Raw genomic sequence first — 20,526 nt, forward strand, 5'->3', positions numbered from 1 at the left:
GCCATACTCTCCTTTCTAACACATTTTCTTTCATCAGAACCTCATACTGCCATCTCAGGCATTCTTTCTAAGCCACACACACACACACACACATCCCTCTGGGCTAGATGACATCACACACCTGTCATTTACATATTATGGAGCAGATATACCTAAGGACGGACTTAGGAATCAGGACAAAAGACAAGCGTTCTGAACAGGCTCCAGCAGAGTTGCTGCTTCCAAGGCCACGCTGGGTTGGGACACAGCAAAGCTGGGCAGGCTCGGCCAAGGTAGTGTACCACGTTTTTAAAGGGCCCAAGGCAAGGCTGCGATGGCTACCAGCTCTGCCTGACTCAGAGCCAGGCTCCTGGGGCACCTTGTCTGTCATCAGACTGTGGCCATGGCCCTGGTCCACTGCTCCCAAGGGGCCTGCTCTCCCCACACAGAGAGGCCAGAGGCAAGGGACTCGAATCTCTCCATCACTGACATTACTAGGAGCTAATGAACTAGGATGAACTAGGAGGCCCTAACCCCTACACCTCATGCTCGAGAAATACCTGCTGGGGTGGGGATGTGTGGCGACTGTCACTGGGTTCAGCAGGAAGCTGAAAGAGAAATGACTACCTTGATACTGATGTATCCACTGTAATTTTAACTGTGAGACCTCAAAATGTTCTATGGACAGTATATTGAATCAGTTACCTCAGCCTCAAGGACCGATAAATCAGGGTAAACTAACAAATGATAGCCTCCAAGTCGGCAGCTCCACTTAGCTCACCATATCTAAATGAATTTTCTATTTGCTGGAGATCATTATCTGACAGATAAACTTATCAATCAGCTTCTTACAGGAATTTCAACTGAGGCCTCTAGGTAAGAAACACCTATTTTGAAGTGTACACAAGTGCTATGTAACACAAGGATATTTATGTCAGTTCAACCTTAATTTTAAGTCAAAACACCCAAGTTCCTCTCTCTACTCCTATAACTCTCAACGGAAAAATACACTGTGAATGTGAGGGATCATAATATATGATGAAAAGATGGTGGTGGATCAATCTCTTAGCTGCCTGTAATGAAAACTGAAAAAAACAAAAAAGCTGAGTATAAACACCACTGGCATCTCTGTGCAGCCTCATACGTGCAGTTACTCAACTTGCCCTGTAAACACAGAATCAAACAAAACCAGAGGCTGGCAATGCTGTTCCTAAGGGTGGCCCCCAAACCTAATTTCTTACAGTCAAGATTATTCAAAAAGCACAGTGAAGACCAAGATGGAACTCTCAGCAAGTGTTTTGTAGGAAATTAGTCTTGTGGATGCATGGGCTTTAAATCCAGAAGGGATAAAGTCCTGAGCCCAGCCAACTTTCGCCAAAACATATCTCATTCCATCACTGTTAACAAGTGACCGAGTTCTGTTCCACAGAAAACACACCCGACCTGAGTGAGGGCTGAGCTGCCGGCAGGCCAGGATTGCGAGGACCCCGGGGCTGGGGAGCTGGGGCCGAGCCTTCACCGGCTGTCACTGGGGCAGGGCCACAGCTCCCAGCCACCTCAGTCCTCCACTCGTAAGAGAAGGGCTCCTTTGCCTGTAAAAGAAAGGGTTTGGACTGGATTAACTCACGTGAAGAATACTGACCGAGCGCCCACTACGCGAGGGGACCAGGCGGGCACAGCAGAAAGGAGCAGCGGTGAGATGCCATAGCCAGCAGGGCTCCTCCGCTCCCCAGACAGGGAGGGCATCCACGCCGCACGGGGAAGGGCGAGGGCACACCGGGGGCGGCGGGCCAGGCGCTGCACCTCAGTCCCCACCAAGCCGCCCGGAGACGCATGGGGGCGCAGCTGTGACCCGTAAAGACACCTCAGTGCGCTGGACTTGCAAGGGGAGGCGGGGGAGCCTTCAGAGGCTCAGTGCACTGTGGGGGCCCCGGGAAGGGGACTCCTGGCGGGCAGGATGCCCCACGACCAGAGTCCGGGGGCTTGTTTGGGAGTCTGCTACCCTGGTGCCCGCATGTCATGATCACGGGGGTCCGCTGCTCAGGGACCATGTCACCGAGGGGAGGGGAGGGCTGAAGGGTGGGGGCACAGGAGAGGAAGGAACAGCAAAACACAGTCCTGGCAGGAGGTGCCTGAGATCTGGAGCTGAGAAATGCTGATGCTGCCGTCCACACGGCCCTGGGCTCCTTGGAGGCTTGAGGAAATAAAGTTGGCTGACAACCAACTGCCACATGTACCTATGGCTCTTTCAGCAAATACTGTGTGAGACCCAGGATCTGTCCTTAAGGAGGTCACTGTGCAATGGATTTAAAGAAAATGACTTCTTCAGAACATCGGTAGTAAAAAAATTTTTTTTTAAATATAAAAAAGAACACCGGTAATAAACTAGGAAGAAATGCAATTTGTTCTCTCTGGTGCTACCCAAGATGGAAAACGGATATAGCCCAGTCTTATTCGTCTTCTTAAATGATATTACACTATATTTCCTAATGATATTAAGCTGCATTTCCATCCATGTAAGGAGGGAACTAAAAATCTTAAAAAAAAAAAGCAAGTGGGTGAGGCCATGCCTTGTGCACATGTGTGTACTTCACTAAAGGGTTAAGGGGACAGAAGCAAGAGAGGGAAAATTTAGAAAACCTCTACAGAAATACAAAATGGTCATGTACAGTAAGTCCACCCCTACAAGTGTTCTTTTTTTTTTTTCAGTAAAGAAAAAGAAAATTAAGTGGTGACCTGACCCAAAACTATCAGAGGAAGAAAAGCAACATTAGTTCAAGACTGAGAAGCAAGAAAAATCTGAGTCTGTTTGCCAGATAAAATAGGAAGTATCTGCAGCTGGATTCCCTGTGCCGGTCACAAAGCGTCAGTCTACTCATCACATAACTGAGCTTCTCAGCTTCAACTGATCCCCTTGTCCAAACACAGCCATCTCACTTCTGATTCATAAAATACTATTTCACAGAAAGTGAGTCACTTAATGACTACCTAATGTAACACAAATTACACTTCTATGCATTTAAAACAATTTCCTAATTACAAGGAAACATTAAAAAAAGGTTCCGAGTGTGATTTTTAAGATGCTGGAACAAACCAAGATTTAATATAAAATATATATAATAACTACACATGATTACATGATTTTTTTTTCAGGCCGTATCTGCAACAGAGTAGAAATATTTTGCTTTAATCTGATCCTTTACTTCTAATGGTTTATGGGTCTTCAGAATCGATAAAGCACTTGGCCTGCGGGTGCAGAATTGAAACCCAGCAGGAGACACTCTGGGCACAGGTGAGTAAGAAATGGAAACAGCAACACTTGGTAGAAAACACTCCACAAGAGGCGTTCACGCACTGCAACAACACTGCCACTTTTGGGTTTTATTCACACAATGATCTCTCATAGGACTTCGGTCTTTTCAAATGGGATTGAGCATTGTTAACTGTCACTCAAAAATCAGTTTTTCTGGAAGATAAATATCTACAAAATGTACCATGATCTTAGAGGAATATAAGACTTTGATCACTGTTTATCAGCAGAGCCATATGCTGGTTGACCTTTTTGTTTTTTATCTAAGAATCAAGAGATCTGATTATAAACCTTATTGGTAACGACAAAATAATGATAAAATAAAGCCAAACTGTCTTTGTATCTTAGGAGTCTACATCAACCTAAATAACAGTATCTGGCAGTGGATATTTAAAATCTTTACTGGTATTGAAGCTAATATAAATTCTGACATCAAAATTTGTAAGATGTGTTATGAGAACACAAAGCCACATTGTTACATAAATACAAAATGATATAAGTCCACTTTCTTTTATCTTTGAAACCCAACTACATGGGATGTGGAGATTTTTTTTTTTTTTAATCAACTAGATAATCTGTTTTATCAATAGCTAGTAAGCCATATTTTGTAAATTGTCTTTCAGCTGAAAAAACAATACACTACTTACATCATATTGGAAAAGGAATGACCTCAAGATTTCCAAGCAACACAGCTATTTTTCACATCTGAACTCCCCTGCTGATCATTAGGAATAGTTTCAAATGTCCCATTCTTGGCTTCCATTTGTGCCAAATCCTGGACAAGTCTGTAACAAGGTTATGGCTGCAAAACACTGTGTTTCTGCACGAGGTGCTAAGTCGTCTGCCTTCCCTTCTTAGCACACCATCACTCATTAGTCTGAGGCCTCTCCTAAATCAAGCTGTGCTTATGGGACACAGAGGAAGTATGAAATCAAAGCTGTTTGTTATATCTCTTGCAAGCTAATAAACTACCTCAAATTCATTATTTAACTGAATATACTGTTCTGTGCTTAGAGATGCTGTGGTCCAAACTCTGTCCTCAGTTAGAATGAGGCAGAGGTGAATCTGGCCCCAAAAGGCTCAGTGGCGGATCAACATGCAGAAGAAGGGGATAGATAGTCTTTTGTTGGAGGGTTATTTGAAGAATGCGTTAAAAAGTGGGGGGGGCGGGGGCAGGGGGGATTCTTAAATGATCTAAAACAGTGCTACTTCCTGTATTACATTCTTACCCAATTCTTAATTATCTAAAATGCTGAGTTCACTTTCTTTCTTTTGACCAAATAGCTGGAAGTATTAAAAAGTTAAGGAAGACTAGAAATAAAACACAGTTCCACTATGTTTTAAACCAGATTTAAGTGATTTTTTTTTTTTTAATTCAAACTGACCCAAAGCAAAACTTACATTACAAAGGAAGAACAAAATACATTATGATATAACACACTAGGAGTTACATGAGAGCTAAATTTGTGGGCCAACGGCCTCATCCCAGTGACACTCTGGGCTGATGTGCAATTCTGCAGCAAAGTTAGAACCTCAGTTTTTGTATGGTCCGCTGTGGTAATTAAACTACACATTCTCATCTTGTAGGGTGTGTATCTGACAAACCAAGCTAGACTCCCTCATGCTCCAGATGTGTACTCTTGCTACTGCCAGAACACTGAATTCTCTAGCGGAAATGCTGCTCCAAGCAGGACTGATAATGAATTAAAAAAACAAAATTGTCAAGTCCTCCAAACTAACAAGCGTGGATTATTCTGTAGTAAATAGTTTAGAAATATGGAAATTAAATAATCTAAAAAACACCCTTACTCTGCTGTACATTTATAAACACAAATATTTACACACACAAAAAAAATCTTCCGTTTGCAAAAGATGAGGTTTGCAGTTCATTAATGATCATAATCTTTTATGAGCTGGTGTCTTTGGTGTACTTGCCAAATATATTTTTATAAAGGTTTAGTAACAGGCTTAAATAATAAATTTCAAAAGAAACACAGAAGGATCAGTGACAAATTTGATACTATTCTGAACATTTCAGTCAAGATTCTGGAAAAACCAGTTGATTTTCTGAAAACATCTGTCCTCATTATGTTACTATAGAGTGCTTCTCTGCCAATCAAACTGGAGAGCAGACCTGCACATTCATCCCTGTATTCCACCAGTTACCAACTTTGAGACATTTTAGTTACTGTTAAAGATGATATGTGATTGGGATTCTAGTAACAACAAAAATAAAACATTCTTTTCAAGCTTCCAGAAAAATCAAACCTCAAACAAATAATGGAATTACACACTTCTTCATTAAATAGAAATTTGGATTCCAGGAAGAGCTCTCATAATTTTTTTTTTCCTCTTAAGTCTAAGCAGCAATACAGAGCAAAGAATTTACCTTAATCTGATCTTTTTACTTGGAATTTCCTGACTCTAAGTCAGCGGTGAACTTAGTTTTGGAGATCTCTGAATGGCCGGGGAAAGAAAATCATTTTAAACTAACTGAATAAATTAATAGACACATGAGGAGATGAGCCCTGTGCAAACATAACAGTAACATCACTGCTCAAAGGCAGGGTTCTGCCTGCCTTCCCACGTCCTTGTCTCCCTGGCCTGGGTTCAGGGAGAAGCAACACCACTCATTTCCAGCCAAGCCAGGTCCCTGATGCGAAGTGTGCCTTAGTTCTGACCTGGTTATTGGTTTCCAGAAGGAGAACACAGCTCAGCTCCTAGCTTCACAAGGACTCTCTCTCAGAAGATAACTTTTTGGAGATATTTTTATGGGAAAAAAGTCAGAATACCCATTTCTATCTATCACACCCCAGGTACAGTTTTTGGATGGTTGCAAAACTGGCCACACACTGAGTGGTTCCCTGCCGAAGAGGCTACGTACCCTATCCGTGATCCCTCTCATCACCCTCTTCCCGAAGCTGCCCACTGTTCAGAAACCTGCTCCCAGCCCAGGCCCAGCAGAGCAGGTATCTGATGCCAGAGCTACTTCGCATCCAAGAGAATAAATTTTGTGCTTGAGGAAATATCACTGTTGGCTCTGATAAAGGATAAAACCAGAGGAGACTCCTAATTCTACTTAGTTATACTTTTCAGGTGAAATAACTTTATACTTAATGACTTAAAACTAGAAATTGAGACAAGAGAAGCCCTTTCTTTTGTAAACTTCTGATAATAAATTTATTACTAGTGTGTAAATATTCTGAAATTTCCCAAAGCACTAAGAACAATACTGGGATAGTTTTAAAGCTTCTTCTGGAACTAATACGATGACACATCAAGCACAGGGCTCATTTCCAAGGGCATCTCCATAGATTCCTAATACCTCTGAAACCACTGTTATTCACACTTTATCATATTTATGTTTACACTGCAAACATATGCCGATCAACCCAGAAAATAACTGTTCTGAAGAGCGTCACTGTGTATAACTTTAAAACAGATAGGAAATGCTTAATTAGCATATTAGAAATTAACCAGACTTACAAATGTGCACCCATTAGAAATTTTACCCTTTAGACATTTTATTTCAACTGGGACGAAATAAACACCATGAAACCATCCCAAATTATTTATCCATTAAAGCCAAATGATTTAACAGTATTTTGGCTATTTTTAGGGAATACTCTACCACCAGGACATGAAATTTTCTGCTTAAACTGAAGTAAAAGACAAAGCTTAAAACGGAAATTGCAACTGACACTATGTTCTGCAATTAAAATTAAAGTGGCAGTTTCTGTTCTCACAGGCATGTCAAAGCCAGCTGTGGAATGAGGAACATCAAGTGAAATAATGGATAAAATACACCAGAAAGAGTTTGCACTGGAGGCACTATTTTAAAAACAGAATACACGGGCTTTATAAAGTTTTTTTCTTTCCCACTAATTGTTTTAAAAGCACAATTCAACTAGAGACAGAAGTTGAGACTCAACGTCTCTGGGTAGTGTACTACAGCTGTTAAAAGTGAGTTAGAACGAGCACACCAACAAAGGCAGAGGGATTGGGTGTAAGTCATCCAAAGCTACATTAATTAGGAAAAGAACAGTTTGAAACAGCCAATTTGTACTCATTAAAATGAATGAGGTGACGGCATTACTTAAAAAATTTCTTAGGGCATTTTCCAGTAGGACCCTGGATGCCCTGGCTGAAATTGTGCCTCCAAACTGTAACAAGTGCTCTGCTGGTTTATAATATTGTGCACGCCAATGAAACCATAAATTTGGAAAGGGTCAATTCTCCACTCCAAACCTGCTTGTGTCATTTTGGAAAAACAATTGTTTTAAATGCAATATTGTATAGAAAGCTTGGACCTCTTAAACTTGGACCAAGAAACCAAATTAAGACCTTCAAGCATGTGGTGTGTGTGTGTGTGTGTGTGTGTGTGTGTGTGTGTGTGTGTGTATAAAAAAACCTCTCCCCTACAATGAAAACCAACCAAACAAACAAAAAAACCTGTAAGTGTATACCTGCTTTCTGACTTCACAGCAAATCAGAAATTGCATAGGATATACTTTGTGCAAGGCAAAAAGCCTTTTAAGTATCTGGAATATAACTCCTAATCTTGCTCACAGTTCTCTGTGTATCAGATATCATCAAATTTGTGTTTTAAGTAGTCTTTCATGACCTTGGCAATTGGTAGTTCATCAAGTAGTTTTAGGTTTTGAAGGCCTATACACTGTCGAATTTTAATTCGGCACAGGTCCTGCAAGTTTCTGGGCTGTCCTAAAAAGACAGAAAAAAGAAAATGTTACAAAGCTGCAAAACACAACATTTAAGGAGGGCTTTAAGGTTCTGAAAGGAGTATTTTATTTTATTGGGAAGTGTCTCTCTACGGACTTTACATGCAAAGGAGCAGAGAGATGAGCTAGGAGGATGCATCCTGGGTACCATTACATGGCATCTCACTGATCCTTTTCACAGCGCTGGATGGTGGGTAGTTTCACTTCCATTTGACAAATAGGGACACTAAGGATCAGTGATTTTAGTCAACTGCTCAACATCAGACAACCAACTGAAGTGTTTGAGACTGAGACTAAAACCAGTTCTTCTGATTCTCAGCCTGGTTTTCTTACCATTACAAATCGGAATGTCAGCTCTTGTCCCAGGTAGGCCTCTAATATGCGGGTTGAACCTGTGTGAGCAAATCCCTCTTCTGGGCCTCAGTGACTCCACCTGAAAAGTGAGGGAGCTAAGTTCCTCCTATCAGCTCCCTGTCCAGGGCATGGACCCCAACCCCGGGGAGTTCTCCCAAATGAGGTGTGCCCCTCTGTTCCCCATGATTCTAGACACAGCAGAACCCTGCTGTGGGGAGAAGGGAGTGGACTGGGAGGGCGGGCAGGGAGGTGGAAAAGGCCTAGCAAGCTATCCTGAATTTTCGTGTCTTCAAACATGCCATCCTGACCATCTGCCAATAAAAACCTATGCTATAAATGAACTCAAAAAAAAAAAAAAAAAATTACACATTGCAATTTCTTTCACCTTTGAATACTGTGTTTCACCAAAACAATAGAGATGACCACAAACAAGAGCAAAATTCTTTGCTACCGAGCCTCAGAAGTGTTTGGATTCACATAAATTTCTACTTTCGTATTAAATGGCAATAATGATACAAATTAACATATGTTGAATGTGTAGTAGTCTTATAGGCTCCTGACATACACTAACTTGTTTTTATCCTTTTACGAGGGAAGTACTTTGATCATCAACCCCATTTTACAGACTGCTTGCATCTCCAACATTAAGTAACATGCTTAAAGTCAAGAACAATGCCATACTTCAGCAGTTCTCAAACTTTTTGGTCTCAAAACCTCTTTACGCTTTAATTACCATGCAAGAAGTTAAAACAGAAAGTTCAGAAATACATATTAATTCATTTACAAATAATAAAGATAAGCCTATTACATTTTAACATAAATAACTTATGAAAGTAACAATATTTTCAAAAATAAACAAAAAGAATGGCATTTTTTCCCATTTTTGCAGGTTTTTAAAGGTCTGGATGAATGGATAATAGCTGAAGTCTCATGTATGCTCTCATATCCAATCTGCTGGGATGAAACCACATCACCCAGTCTCTGAGGAAGTTCACTTACTCTCATAAAAGAAGGAATGTGGAAAAGACAAATAATGTCTCAGTATTACAAGGAAAATCATTTTGATCTCAATATCCTGAAAGGGTCTGGTTAATTCCAGGAGTCCCTGGGCCATACATGGAGGACTACTGCTATACTTCGTACTTACTTGAATTGTACCTGTTTATAGGGATCACCATTATTAAAAATTATAAATGAAAAAGGGTCCTTAAAACTCAGACCTCTGCACTGTAAGGCCTGTGTGATCATGCGCTTTCCGAGAGGCCCTAAATACGTGGTCTCCTAACAGAATCACAGCTGAAGCTACTGCTCTCCTAAAGAACGGCTATAAGCCAGTGGCATGGATCTCCATGGATGTCCGCCTGAGGATTGTGTGAGGCTGCTGTGCGCTCTTGGTGAGGCTATATCCTCCTCACCATCCAGATCTCCACTAAAAAGGCCACTTCATTAGAGCAGACGAGGTCAGGTTCCCTCTCAGATACTTCCTGAGTTCCGTTTCTCTGGAGTACTGAACATGGCTATGATTTCACATTTACTCGGTGATTACCCATTAATGCCCATCTTCTTCCTTATACGTTCCATGAGGGTAAGACGATTTCTGGCTGCCAACACCTGACACAATCAATACTCAATAAATACTAGCTGAACAAATGAATACTTAATAAGCTTGTCCTAAGAGTATAAAACAGTCAACTAACTCATTGCAAAACACACCCATGTCAACAGCAAATCATTTCTTATTATCTGTTTTGAAATATTTTTCATCACCATTCATGGGCTACCTTTAGGAAGAAAATAAATTATCAGTCATTTTTCAATAAATGCTTAAACTATTTGATCTACAAATGCAAACCAGAGTATGAATCATATTTGAATCTTTTTTTAAAAAGAATTTGATTTTCCTAAAAGATGGCAGGTTCTTTTGAAGTACAATATTAATGAAAAGAGCAACCACAATGTATTCAAGGAAAAACAGATGAGATAAAATTGACATATATAAATATACATGTATACTTAAATGAAAACATCATCTAACAATGTGGAAAAATTATTATATTACTGGAATTTGCTTAGCTAAGGTAGAAAAGATGAAGACAAAAGGTCTTGTTTTGTGGAAGATTACGGTCTCCAAAAATGAGCACAGTATCTCCAAAGACCTCACGCTCTTCTTTAAATAACATGACTGGATACCCCAGTGTTAAGAGACAGTATCTGGGTTCCCTCTCCTAGAAACTGACTATGGTGAAACTCATAAATCAGAGCTCCCAACTGACTCTTGAGACATTCACTCCTGGCACACAACTATCACCAGGCCATTAAGTCTACAAAAAGGAACTGAGGTCACCACCCAAAAGTCCAGGCTGAGCTCCTAGCCAACTGCCTACACAACTAGCCAGGCATCAGAGTGAGACATTTTGAAGGTGGAAAGACCCCAGTCAAGTGGAGTGACCGCAGCAAGATGACAATGCTTGGTGCAGAGAAATAAAATAATCAACTGTTATCATTTTAAGCCACTCAATTTTGCAGCATTAGATAACTGAGATTCTGGAATGTGGAAGTAGGGTGTTACCATTAAAAAAAAAAAAAAAAAAAAGAAATCTAATAGGTAGCTTTGTCATTGGGACCGGGAAGGGGGAAGAGCTTTGATGAGGCTGACAGTCAGGGCTAAAAGTTTTTAAAATGTTACTAGAAGCTAGAGGAAAGGGAAGATATAGTTTGGCAACACTGTCACCTGGGGTAAGGGGAAAACTGGAAATGCCCTAACAATCTAGGTAAGAAAATTTCCCAGGCAGAATATTACAAGTGCCACTGGCTCTCCTCATTGGCTGTGATAAATCGAAAGAGGGCCAAGATGAGCCAGCAAGTTGAATTCAAGGGACACAGCTTCAGAAAGCCACCATCCGCAGGAGCTACTGGTGCATGAGCCTTTCCAGGTGAAAATGAGCTTCCTATGCCTGAATATCAGAAAGCTTTACTCAATTTGCTACTGAATTCTCTTCTTCTTAAGCAGTGTGTTGCAGCAGTCTCAATGTTTGAAGATTTCTTGACCATATGTAACTCCTGTCTGCAGAAATACCTCGAATAGTAAAAGCCACAGTTAAACCACCAACTGTTATACCCAGTAGCTCTTGGGTGAGCTACTTAGCCTTCTACTTTGGTTTCCACATCTAAGAACTGAGGATGACCTATACAATAGGTCTTACAAGCATAAGAATTAGTTTTGGTAAAGTGCTTACAACAGGACCAGTTATATAGTAAGAGTTATAGAGTATTTGGTATATAAATGTTAAAACAGTAATTTTAAATACTGGAAGGATATAATGTTTTGGTTCTCCTTCTCAGAAAAGTAGAGGGCTCCTTCTTGGAAGGAGCTCTGTTTTCCTGCTGCTAAGATGGTAAGAAAATGAGTTGACAGTTTAATAGTAAAGGAGCATGATGCCCAGTTCTAGGCAAACTGATGGAAATTATATTCTGGAAATCACTACATGACTTGGATTAGGCAGAGATGGGGGAACCTTGTAGAAGAAGCTGTGCAGTGATGAAGTGAGGGGTGTCCACAAATACACAGCTATGTCCTCACCTTGGCAGGTAGTGGCACTGGGTGAAAAGCAGGCTACATGATAAAAAGTAATAAAGACTACTCATTGTAATGATTGCTATTTCCAAGACTATTTAAGGAGCCATTTTTTTCCAGGAAAATCATTTTAGGAATAGAGGATTATGACTGAATAAAGAAGTACAGGCATACCTTATTTTATTGCACTTTGTAGATAACTGCATTTTTACAAATTGAAGGCTTGTGGCAACAAGTTGAGCAAGTCTATCAATGCCATTTTCCCAACAGCATTTGCTCACTTCATGTTTTTGCATCACATTTTGGTAATCTTTACAGTATTTCAAATATTTTCACTATTATTGTACTATTATCTCTTATTATTTTATTATTATGTTATCTGTGATCAGTGATCTTTTTTTTTGAAGCCACTGGCTAAAGGCTCAGATAATGATTGGCATCTTCTAGTAATACTTTTTAAGTTAAGGTATGCACGTTATTATTACTTTTGTGTTTTAGACAAAATGCTATTGCACATTTGGTATACTACAATATAGTGTAAATGTAACTTTTCTATGAACTGGGAAACCAAACAATTTGCCTGACTCCCTGTACTGCAGTGGTCTGGAAAAGAACCTGCAACATCTCCAAGGTACACCTGTACTTACTTTCTTGTCAACACATCACTCAAAAGTCCTTACTGAGCACCTACCATGTACTTAAAAATGCACTGTCCCAAAGATTAAAGGGACAAAGGAAAGGAGGAGACAGAGGAAAAGAAGGCAGAGAAAGAGAATAAAGGGGACAACAACAAAAATCAATACACGTACATGCTGTTTACTAGGTGTCTCACGCCTGTGCTGTTAAACAGCAACTGCCGTGTTCAAGGGATCACAATAGGGGACACCCGAGGGAGACATCTCTCTCTCTCTCTCTCTCTCACACACACACACACACACACATACACACACACACACGAAGTATAATTTAAGGAACTATAAATGCTATGGGGGATGCAGAGACACTACAAACTATTATTCATACTAATGAATTACAATGGGATTACCTAACACTTCAAAGGGTTATTAGTTTTTCCACTTGGTAAAGAAGCCCATCATTAGTAATAATTGGGCTGGTATAAAATAGGAAATCAGCTTTTGAAGAGCCTGGTCTAGAACAAATTACAAAACCAGGGTGGCAGCATAATTTCAAAAATTAAACACCCTAAAGCATTAAATATCTCCTTTTGGTTCTCCTTCACTTTATCACTGCACAGCTTTTTCTACAAGGTTCCCCCATCTCTGCCTAATCCAAGTCATGTAGTGATTTCCAGAATATAATTTCCATCAGTTTGCCTAGAACTGGGCATCATGCTCCTTTACTATTAAACTGTCAACTCATTTTCTTACCATCTTAGCAGCAGGAAAACAGAGCTCCTTCCAAGAAGGAGCCCTCTACTTTTCTGAGAAGGAGAACCACCTCTGCATTTGCCTTAAGCCAAAGAAAAGCACATACTGCTTTGTAACAAATAACAGAAATTCTTAGAAAGCTACACAAGAAACAGAAAGTAATACAAATATGATAGAAATGGCACAGAATAAGGTCATACTTTCCATATCAAAGACCTTAAAATGTAGTGTAATCTGACTTAGAACTGTGCACTGTATCATCCAAGCTACTGCTGCTGCTGCTAAGTCACTTCAGTCGTGTCCGACTCTGTGCAACCCCACAGACGGCAGCCCACCAGGCTCCCCGTCCCTGGGATTCTCCAGGCAAGAACACTGGAGGGGGTTGCCATTTCCTTCTCCAATGCAAGAAAGTGAAAAGTGAAACTGAAGTCACTCAGTCATGTCCGACTCTTAGCAATTCCATGGTCTGCAGCCTACCAGGCTCCTCCGTCCATGCGATTTTCCAGGCAGGAGTACTGGAGTGGGGTGCCATTGCCTTCTCCAAGTCATCCAAGCTGACGCTGTGTAACTCTGGATTCCATCCAAGAGTGAAATCAAAGTAGCCTTTTACTTTTCAATACCATGATTCTTATTTTGAGGTGAGCTAGCAGCAGTAGCAGCACTACCTTTGTCCTATAAAATAAGATTTAACACATTTCATACTAAGCCAGTGAAGGGCGTTCAGGGACAAGAGCAAGAGAATAAAGCGTGCTCATGGTAGGATCTTAAAAGGGAAACTAAGATAAAATGGAGGTACTGGGAGACCATTCCAGATGTTGACCCAAGATGAAAAGTGCTAAGTAAATAAGGTTAGCCTATTATAAATGCAGTGTACTATTTATTTCTAAAAGTAATTTTAATAATTGATACTAAATAACCTAGGAAGACTACAATGCAGAAGTGTAGCAAAATCCCCAACTAGAATAAAAATCAATAATCAAAAATAATCTTTGTTAAAATGTGTTACACAAATTATTTCTCCAAAGAGCTATACTAAGTATCACTATTTTGCTAAGTCATACTAAAAAAACAAACAAAAGAAAAAGTCAAAGAAATTGGTAACAGAAGCATGTGAAAGGAACACAGGAGTAAGGGCACCTGGGGCAGAGGAGCTGCTATGATCGCCTGCTTACACACCTGTTGCTGTACTGGACTTAGCTGAGAAAGTCACAGCCTAAATTTCACTTTCTTAAAATTACTTTTAAAAGTACTTGACAGATTGTCATTGCAAAACAATTAATCCAACTCATTCCCATTTACCTCATCTTTTTTCTCTCAGAAACAAGAACCTTTTATTTTTCAAATTCCTTCTGATCAGTGTAATCATTAAAGCATTTTTATTTAAATAAAAATATTTTAAAATTATAAAGTACTTAAATTATCAAATACATTAAAATTATTTAAAATTTAATTTAAATAATTAATCCCTTTTATTAATTCCTTAAAACACACAAATCAAAATACAACCCAGCACTACCTTTACATACCACTATAGCATATTGAGTGGTTGCTTCAAGTACTGAAACAGCAACTACTAGAAACACAGATTATTACATTGACTCTTCTGAATATTAAACACAAACCCAACTGGCATATTCTCTGCCTTAAGAATAATTTCTGCAAGAGCCTATCATGCTATGTAAAATAAATAAACAGATAAATAAGGTGTTTAAAAACTAGTTAAGTGGTTAACTTACTCAAGGACTCCTTCACCTCTGACATGCTTCTGTGCATGGTGAATCACTGAGACGGTATCTACAATCCAGGGCACTAGTCTTCTAAATGGACAATGAATCTGTTTTACCCCCAGAGCATCTGATGGAACGATCACTGATCTGTCTCTACAGATCCTAAGTAATAAGTGTGCTGGCATTGACCAAGCAGTAATTTAAAACTTTCCATCTTATTCACAGATTGTAACTGCAAATGGAAATATGTTAGAAAATCATTAAATCCTAAAACACTAGGTTAACAGTGTGTCCTTAAAATTTTGAATGTAGAAATTGAACATTGCTAGGTCTTAACATATTTAGTTTTAGGACCTCTTTGCACTCTTAAAGTTGGAGGACCTCAAAGAATTTTCGTTTATGTGCTGTTGTCGAGTTGCTAAGTTGTGTCTGGCTCTTCACAACTCCGTGGACTGTGGCCCACCAGGCAAGGACACTGGAGTGGGCTGCCATTTCCTTCTCCATTATGTGTGCTATATCTAACTATATTTACCAAATCTAGAAAATTTTAAAATACTGATTCCTTGAAATAAGAGTGATAAATTATCAGCTAAAATAAATTTTTATGGGGGGAAAAAAAAGCTGCTTTCCAAAACAAGAAAGATTTCATGAGAAGAGTGGTACTGTTTTACATCTTTGCAAATATCTCTTAGGTCTGGCTTCAGAGAAGACAGCTAGAATCAGAGATCTGCTTCTGCATACCATCTGCTGTAAAGAATATGCTGTCTTGATTGAAGTAAATGAAGAAAATCCAGACTCACAATGGTAGTGGGAGGAGGAAGGGATACTTAATGGCTTTTACAGATAACCATGGATCTTTGATACTACACCAAAACTCAACAAGAGGTGCTTTTTAAAGGTTAGATGCAATATGGAATCTGACCCCAAATCAGTGAACTTTTTTATACCCTTTCATATTAAAATCCGATTGGTCTATTTTGCCCTTTGAAGGGATCTTTTACCATGCACAATTTAACATCATGCATTAGTCATCTGGAAAACACTGATTACCTAAGTTATGCAGATCTTTCCACTGGTGACCCAATTCATTGCATGATAGCAAAAAATTACTTTTGTTAACAGCTCTACTGATTTTGAAAAGTTTTTACATATTGGTAAACTGTCAATGTCCCAGTGGCAAATATAAGCTTTTCAAAATTCTAACTTTCACTTGAAAGCTCAAAATTTGTTGCTCATCATAAATACTTTCAGTTGTTTTCCTTAAGGTGACAAGTGAACTTTATTCATTTTCAAGAAAATGTTTATGAAATACCAAAGCCTAACCAGCTTGGCTGTCCATCTCGAATTTTAGGTAAATATGGTATTCCATCAAAAAAAGTTGCTGGTTCAGATCAAACAAATCACAGATGTACTTTCCCTTAATTCAATCACACTTTGTTACAGAGTAAGAACACTTTCAATTTCCATCCCACAGAATATTAAAAAAGGTACATACTCAAATGGATAAGATTTAATAAAATTAAATCAAAGACATTCCTAGATGGATCTGGAACACTCTACTCAGACTGCCTTCTGGTGAAGAACACCACTGCCAGCAGCCTCTGGGGCCACGACTTTCATGCTTGCTCAGGTGCCTGCTGTTTCACCCATCACCGCTCACACGTCAGTGCAAAGTCAGTGCAGTCAAAGAGGCCAGTAATATCTTAGCACTGTTATGAAATTAGTTTTGATCTCATGTCTTGAGGACCCCCGAGAGTCCACACCGTTCTGTACGAATCCAAAAACAAAATAAAATAAAACCACAAGCAGCAGGATATCATTCCCTTTAAGAGTGGTTATTGGCAAGAATTTTTAAAAGGAGGGACCCCACAGACTCTTAATTCCCCTGATTTTCAGAGAAGGCCACAGCCCCGTGGGGTGGGTGGGAGGCTAGGCAGCCTGCCCAGGCCTATCAGGTAAGTCAGACGCTGGGGCAAGAGCCCACTGTCTGCTCTCCCCGCCACAGGACGCAGCTGACCCAACAGCAACCAGACACAGGCCCCGCTGAGAAACCATCGGGGTGCCGTGAGGGAGACACGGGCCTCTGAACCCAAGAGGGCAAACACTGCTCAGTCCTAGGGACCGAGGACAGGATGATTTTCACATTGTGGACGATTTTCACGATGTAACTGAAAAATGATAAAAACAATGAACAGACTTCTGGTTTCAGCTCCAACATAAAAGAGAACTTGAAGTAATCATCATCACTCCAGTTCTTACATGAAGAAAAAGCTGAACAAACTCAGAATCAAGGGTGTATCTAGGACCCATTCAGTAAATGGATGTAGAGGGCAAACTTCCACCATAGAATCTGGAGAGAGAGACAGATCTGTAATCAGAGCTGAAATCGGTGCACTTGGGGCAGAAGCTACTGGAGCCACAAACTAGTAGGAACACTTAAATGGTCCTTTAGATAAGCAGCCAAGCGCTGTGCGTGGCCCAGCCTGGGAGTGAGAGCCACAGTCTTAGGAACAACTCACGTGTTCTGAGCTGTCCTTTCAGGGACCCCTCAGGTTCTCAAGGGAGAGGCAAGGAAGACCCCCGGTGGCTCTGGCAGGAGGAGGGTGTGAGCACTGACCTGAGAGACACTCGGAAACTTCACAACAAAGGTCTGTGAGCCAAGGGAGAGACCTCACCAGAGTCCTAGCCTACCTGGAGAATAAATGTTTCTCTGACCCCTCCACCACAGTCCTCTCACCAAAGTGTGGGTATTTGGGGGCGGGGTAGGGGGTAAGGCAGGAAACAGAGGAAAGGACAATACTTTCCTCATGGGCTTTCTCTCTCTCTCCTAAAAGACGTTCATATTCTGAATACCTCCTTGACTAGGGAAATTTACACGGTAGGGCAGGGAGCTGACAAGGGGGAAAGAGCACCAGCTTACAATCCAGTTGCTCAGGGAGGTTTTCATTATTATTAAACCATTTCCTCATGAAATAATCTTTCTTGAAGTTTTGGTCTTGTAATTCTTTTAACATTTTCTTGTGCTTGCCATTTCTTGTGCATAAATGTTAATTTTTTTCTTTTGAATTGGACAAACATTCCTACAATCTCTGCTCTTCAGCTAGAGAATTTTTGCCCCTTCCTATATTGCCAGAATTTCCATGATCCTCTTAGCTCTATAATGGAGTTTTTGCAAACTACATATACAAATTACCCTAATTAACTGCACGCACTGGCACAATCCTCAGAATGAGAGTTCTCAACAGGCCTCCGTAAGGGGTCTCCACCAGGACGCCTGCTGCTGCCTGTCACCAGCACGTCTTCCTGCCCCCGTCACACCTTCACTGACCTCACTCATGCGTCTTTAGTTTTATCTGCTTTCTTTTTTTCTCCAAGTAAAAGAACTAAGACCCAAAACTAGCTTCTTTAAGGAGGAAACATCCTTCCCTCAGCAAGGTGATCCTCATTCTCTAGGTATGATCTTTGGCTCTTCTTGGTTGTATTCATTATTCCCGGGCACAAAAAAGCTGGTCCTTCAGTTGACTGGCTTTCTGGAGGAGGCCACATTGAGTTCTGGACATTCAAGAAGGCAGAGGTTTCTGGAAGTCTGTCTGTAGAGTAACAGCAGCTTTTTGTGGCTTCTCCCTCTACTGTGATCAACAAGGCGCCTGCACATACTACTTTGTAACTAAGCCACTTGACCTGCCCTGTTTTTATGGAGTGTGTATCAGAGGTTTTATGGCAATTTTTCTAAAAAGCCACAACAACTTTTAGGTTCTAAGATTACAACTGTTTTGAGCTCTTCCGACTTAAATAATGTGCTCTCTAGTCAAAGTGGAACAATGAAAACTAACATGGCCCTGAACAAAGACCACCAAGTGCCTTCTCTGTTCTCACACCTCAGGAGTCTCTCAGATCAGAGGCCGAGGACGCGGGGCTGAGGGAGCAGGGGCTAGGCAGCAGCACAGGCAGGAAGGAGCTCAGGGACTGAACCTGATGCTCCCTGAACCACCCAACCATCTTTCACTCTGGTTTTCAAGAGAGCCAGTACAGAGCTCCAGTGAGCCATCAGTTACAGTCAGTCCTTCCAGCACACTAGGAAAAAGAAAACCTCATAAACAATGCACAGGTGAAGCAGAAACACTTCGTTTGCTTTTGGCAGAAGACACCACTGATGGCAAAGTCAAGATTAACGAATTATGTCACGGCATCTGAAGACAGAGGCTAACTGCAGCCTTCCAAGGACAGGTGTTCCTTCGCTTCTGAAAAGCATGCCAAGTTTGCTAAGCCACCATCCTCATGGTTGCAGTCAGCCAACCCACCTTTTCTGCGGACCTACTAGGTGCACGGCTTTGCTCCAGGTGCAGTGGAGAACTCAAACACAACGAGGCAGGCATGTCAATTTTTCTATCCTCCCTAATTTTAAAGGTACGTGTGCATCTCTTTTTAACTCAACACTTGCTCTCCAGCAGCACTCCATGGTGGCGCTGAGCAGCTCCAAAGGGCCGGGGACAAAGGGCCGACTCCTCCCATCCCTCTGGTCGCCTGTCTTCACAGGCAGACCACACCACAGTTTAGAGAGCTGAAAACAGGCAGGGCAGAATAAGAATCTAAGGGATTTGATCCACAGGTAGCAAGTCAGCCCCTGCTGTTCATCCACCTTCATTTAATACTTTATTTTCTTTAAAAAAACAAACAAACACACACATAGCACTTATAATGTGCCAAGTATTGTTTTAAGTGCTTTATACATATTAACTCATTCAATCCTCACAACAGGCCTATAAGACAGATATGATTACCCTAATTTTAAGATAAGGACACTGAGGCACAGAGCACTTAGCAAACCTACCCAAGGTCACAGGTAGTATGTGGTAGAGTTAGGGCTGGAGCTAAGTCTAGTCAGTTGAGTCCTAGTCTATGACATTAACCACTGATCAAAGTATTTAACAGGCTGCGGCATTTACGTGTGTAACAAGCCTTCCTGAAGGCAGCCAGGTAATCTAGTATCAAAGTTAAAGCAACAAGAAGACACTCAGAATTTATGTATAAGATACACTGTGTAGGCTATACAACAGAATTCTAGCCTCAAGTCCAAGAGTAATTTTATCTTTCACAACACCAACAACCCCTATCAGTCTGTAACTGAAAACTACTAGAATATTTGCTGAAAGAATCAGCATTTGAACTTTTGGTGCAGTCTTTTCCTAAAATATGGCCTGGATCTGAAGTCAGCGGGGAGGAATCAGCACACACAACACCTCCTGTCTCTTGAGTACATCACTGTGTCTCAAAAGCTTTCTGCAAAGACTCACCTACCAAACAGCTCAAAATACCTCCCCCAAGGCAGGCATATCTGTGCTGAAGAAGTCGACAGCCACTTGGCACTTGTGGATATTTAAATAATTTATAAATACAATAAAAAACATTTCCTGTGTGGCACTTGCCACAAAATAAGAGCTCAATAGCCACATGG

General features: G+C 40.7%; 1 protein-coding gene across 5 annotated transcripts in view; it reads right to left on the reverse strand.

The window, feature by feature from the left end:
* Positions 1–4,623: 4,623 nt before the first annotated feature.
* The window catches only part of ASB7 (ankyrin repeat and SOCS box containing 7), a 51,200-nt gene continuing 35,297 nt past the window's right edge, over positions 4,624–20,526 (reverse strand). For 4 of the 5 annotated variants that reach the window (XM_061158568.1, XM_061158569.1, XM_061158567.1 and 1 more), the window contains one exon: positions 4,624–8,011. In XM_061158568.1, coding sequence (XP_061014551.1) covers positions 7,872–8,011 — 140 coding nt within the window. In that variant the 3' untranslated portion in view covers positions 4,624–7,871. Of the gene's footprint in view, positions 8,012–8,361; positions 8,462–20,526 lie in introns of all 5 variants that reach the window. The other variant, XM_061158571.1, reaches the window with a different exon arrangement.

The sequence above is a fragment of the Dama dama genome, chromosome 13 (assembly GCF_033118175.1).
Source record: "Dama dama isolate Ldn47 chromosome 13, ASM3311817v1, whole genome shotgun sequence".
NCBI lineage: Eukaryota > Metazoa > Chordata > Mammalia > Artiodactyla > Cervidae > Dama > Dama dama.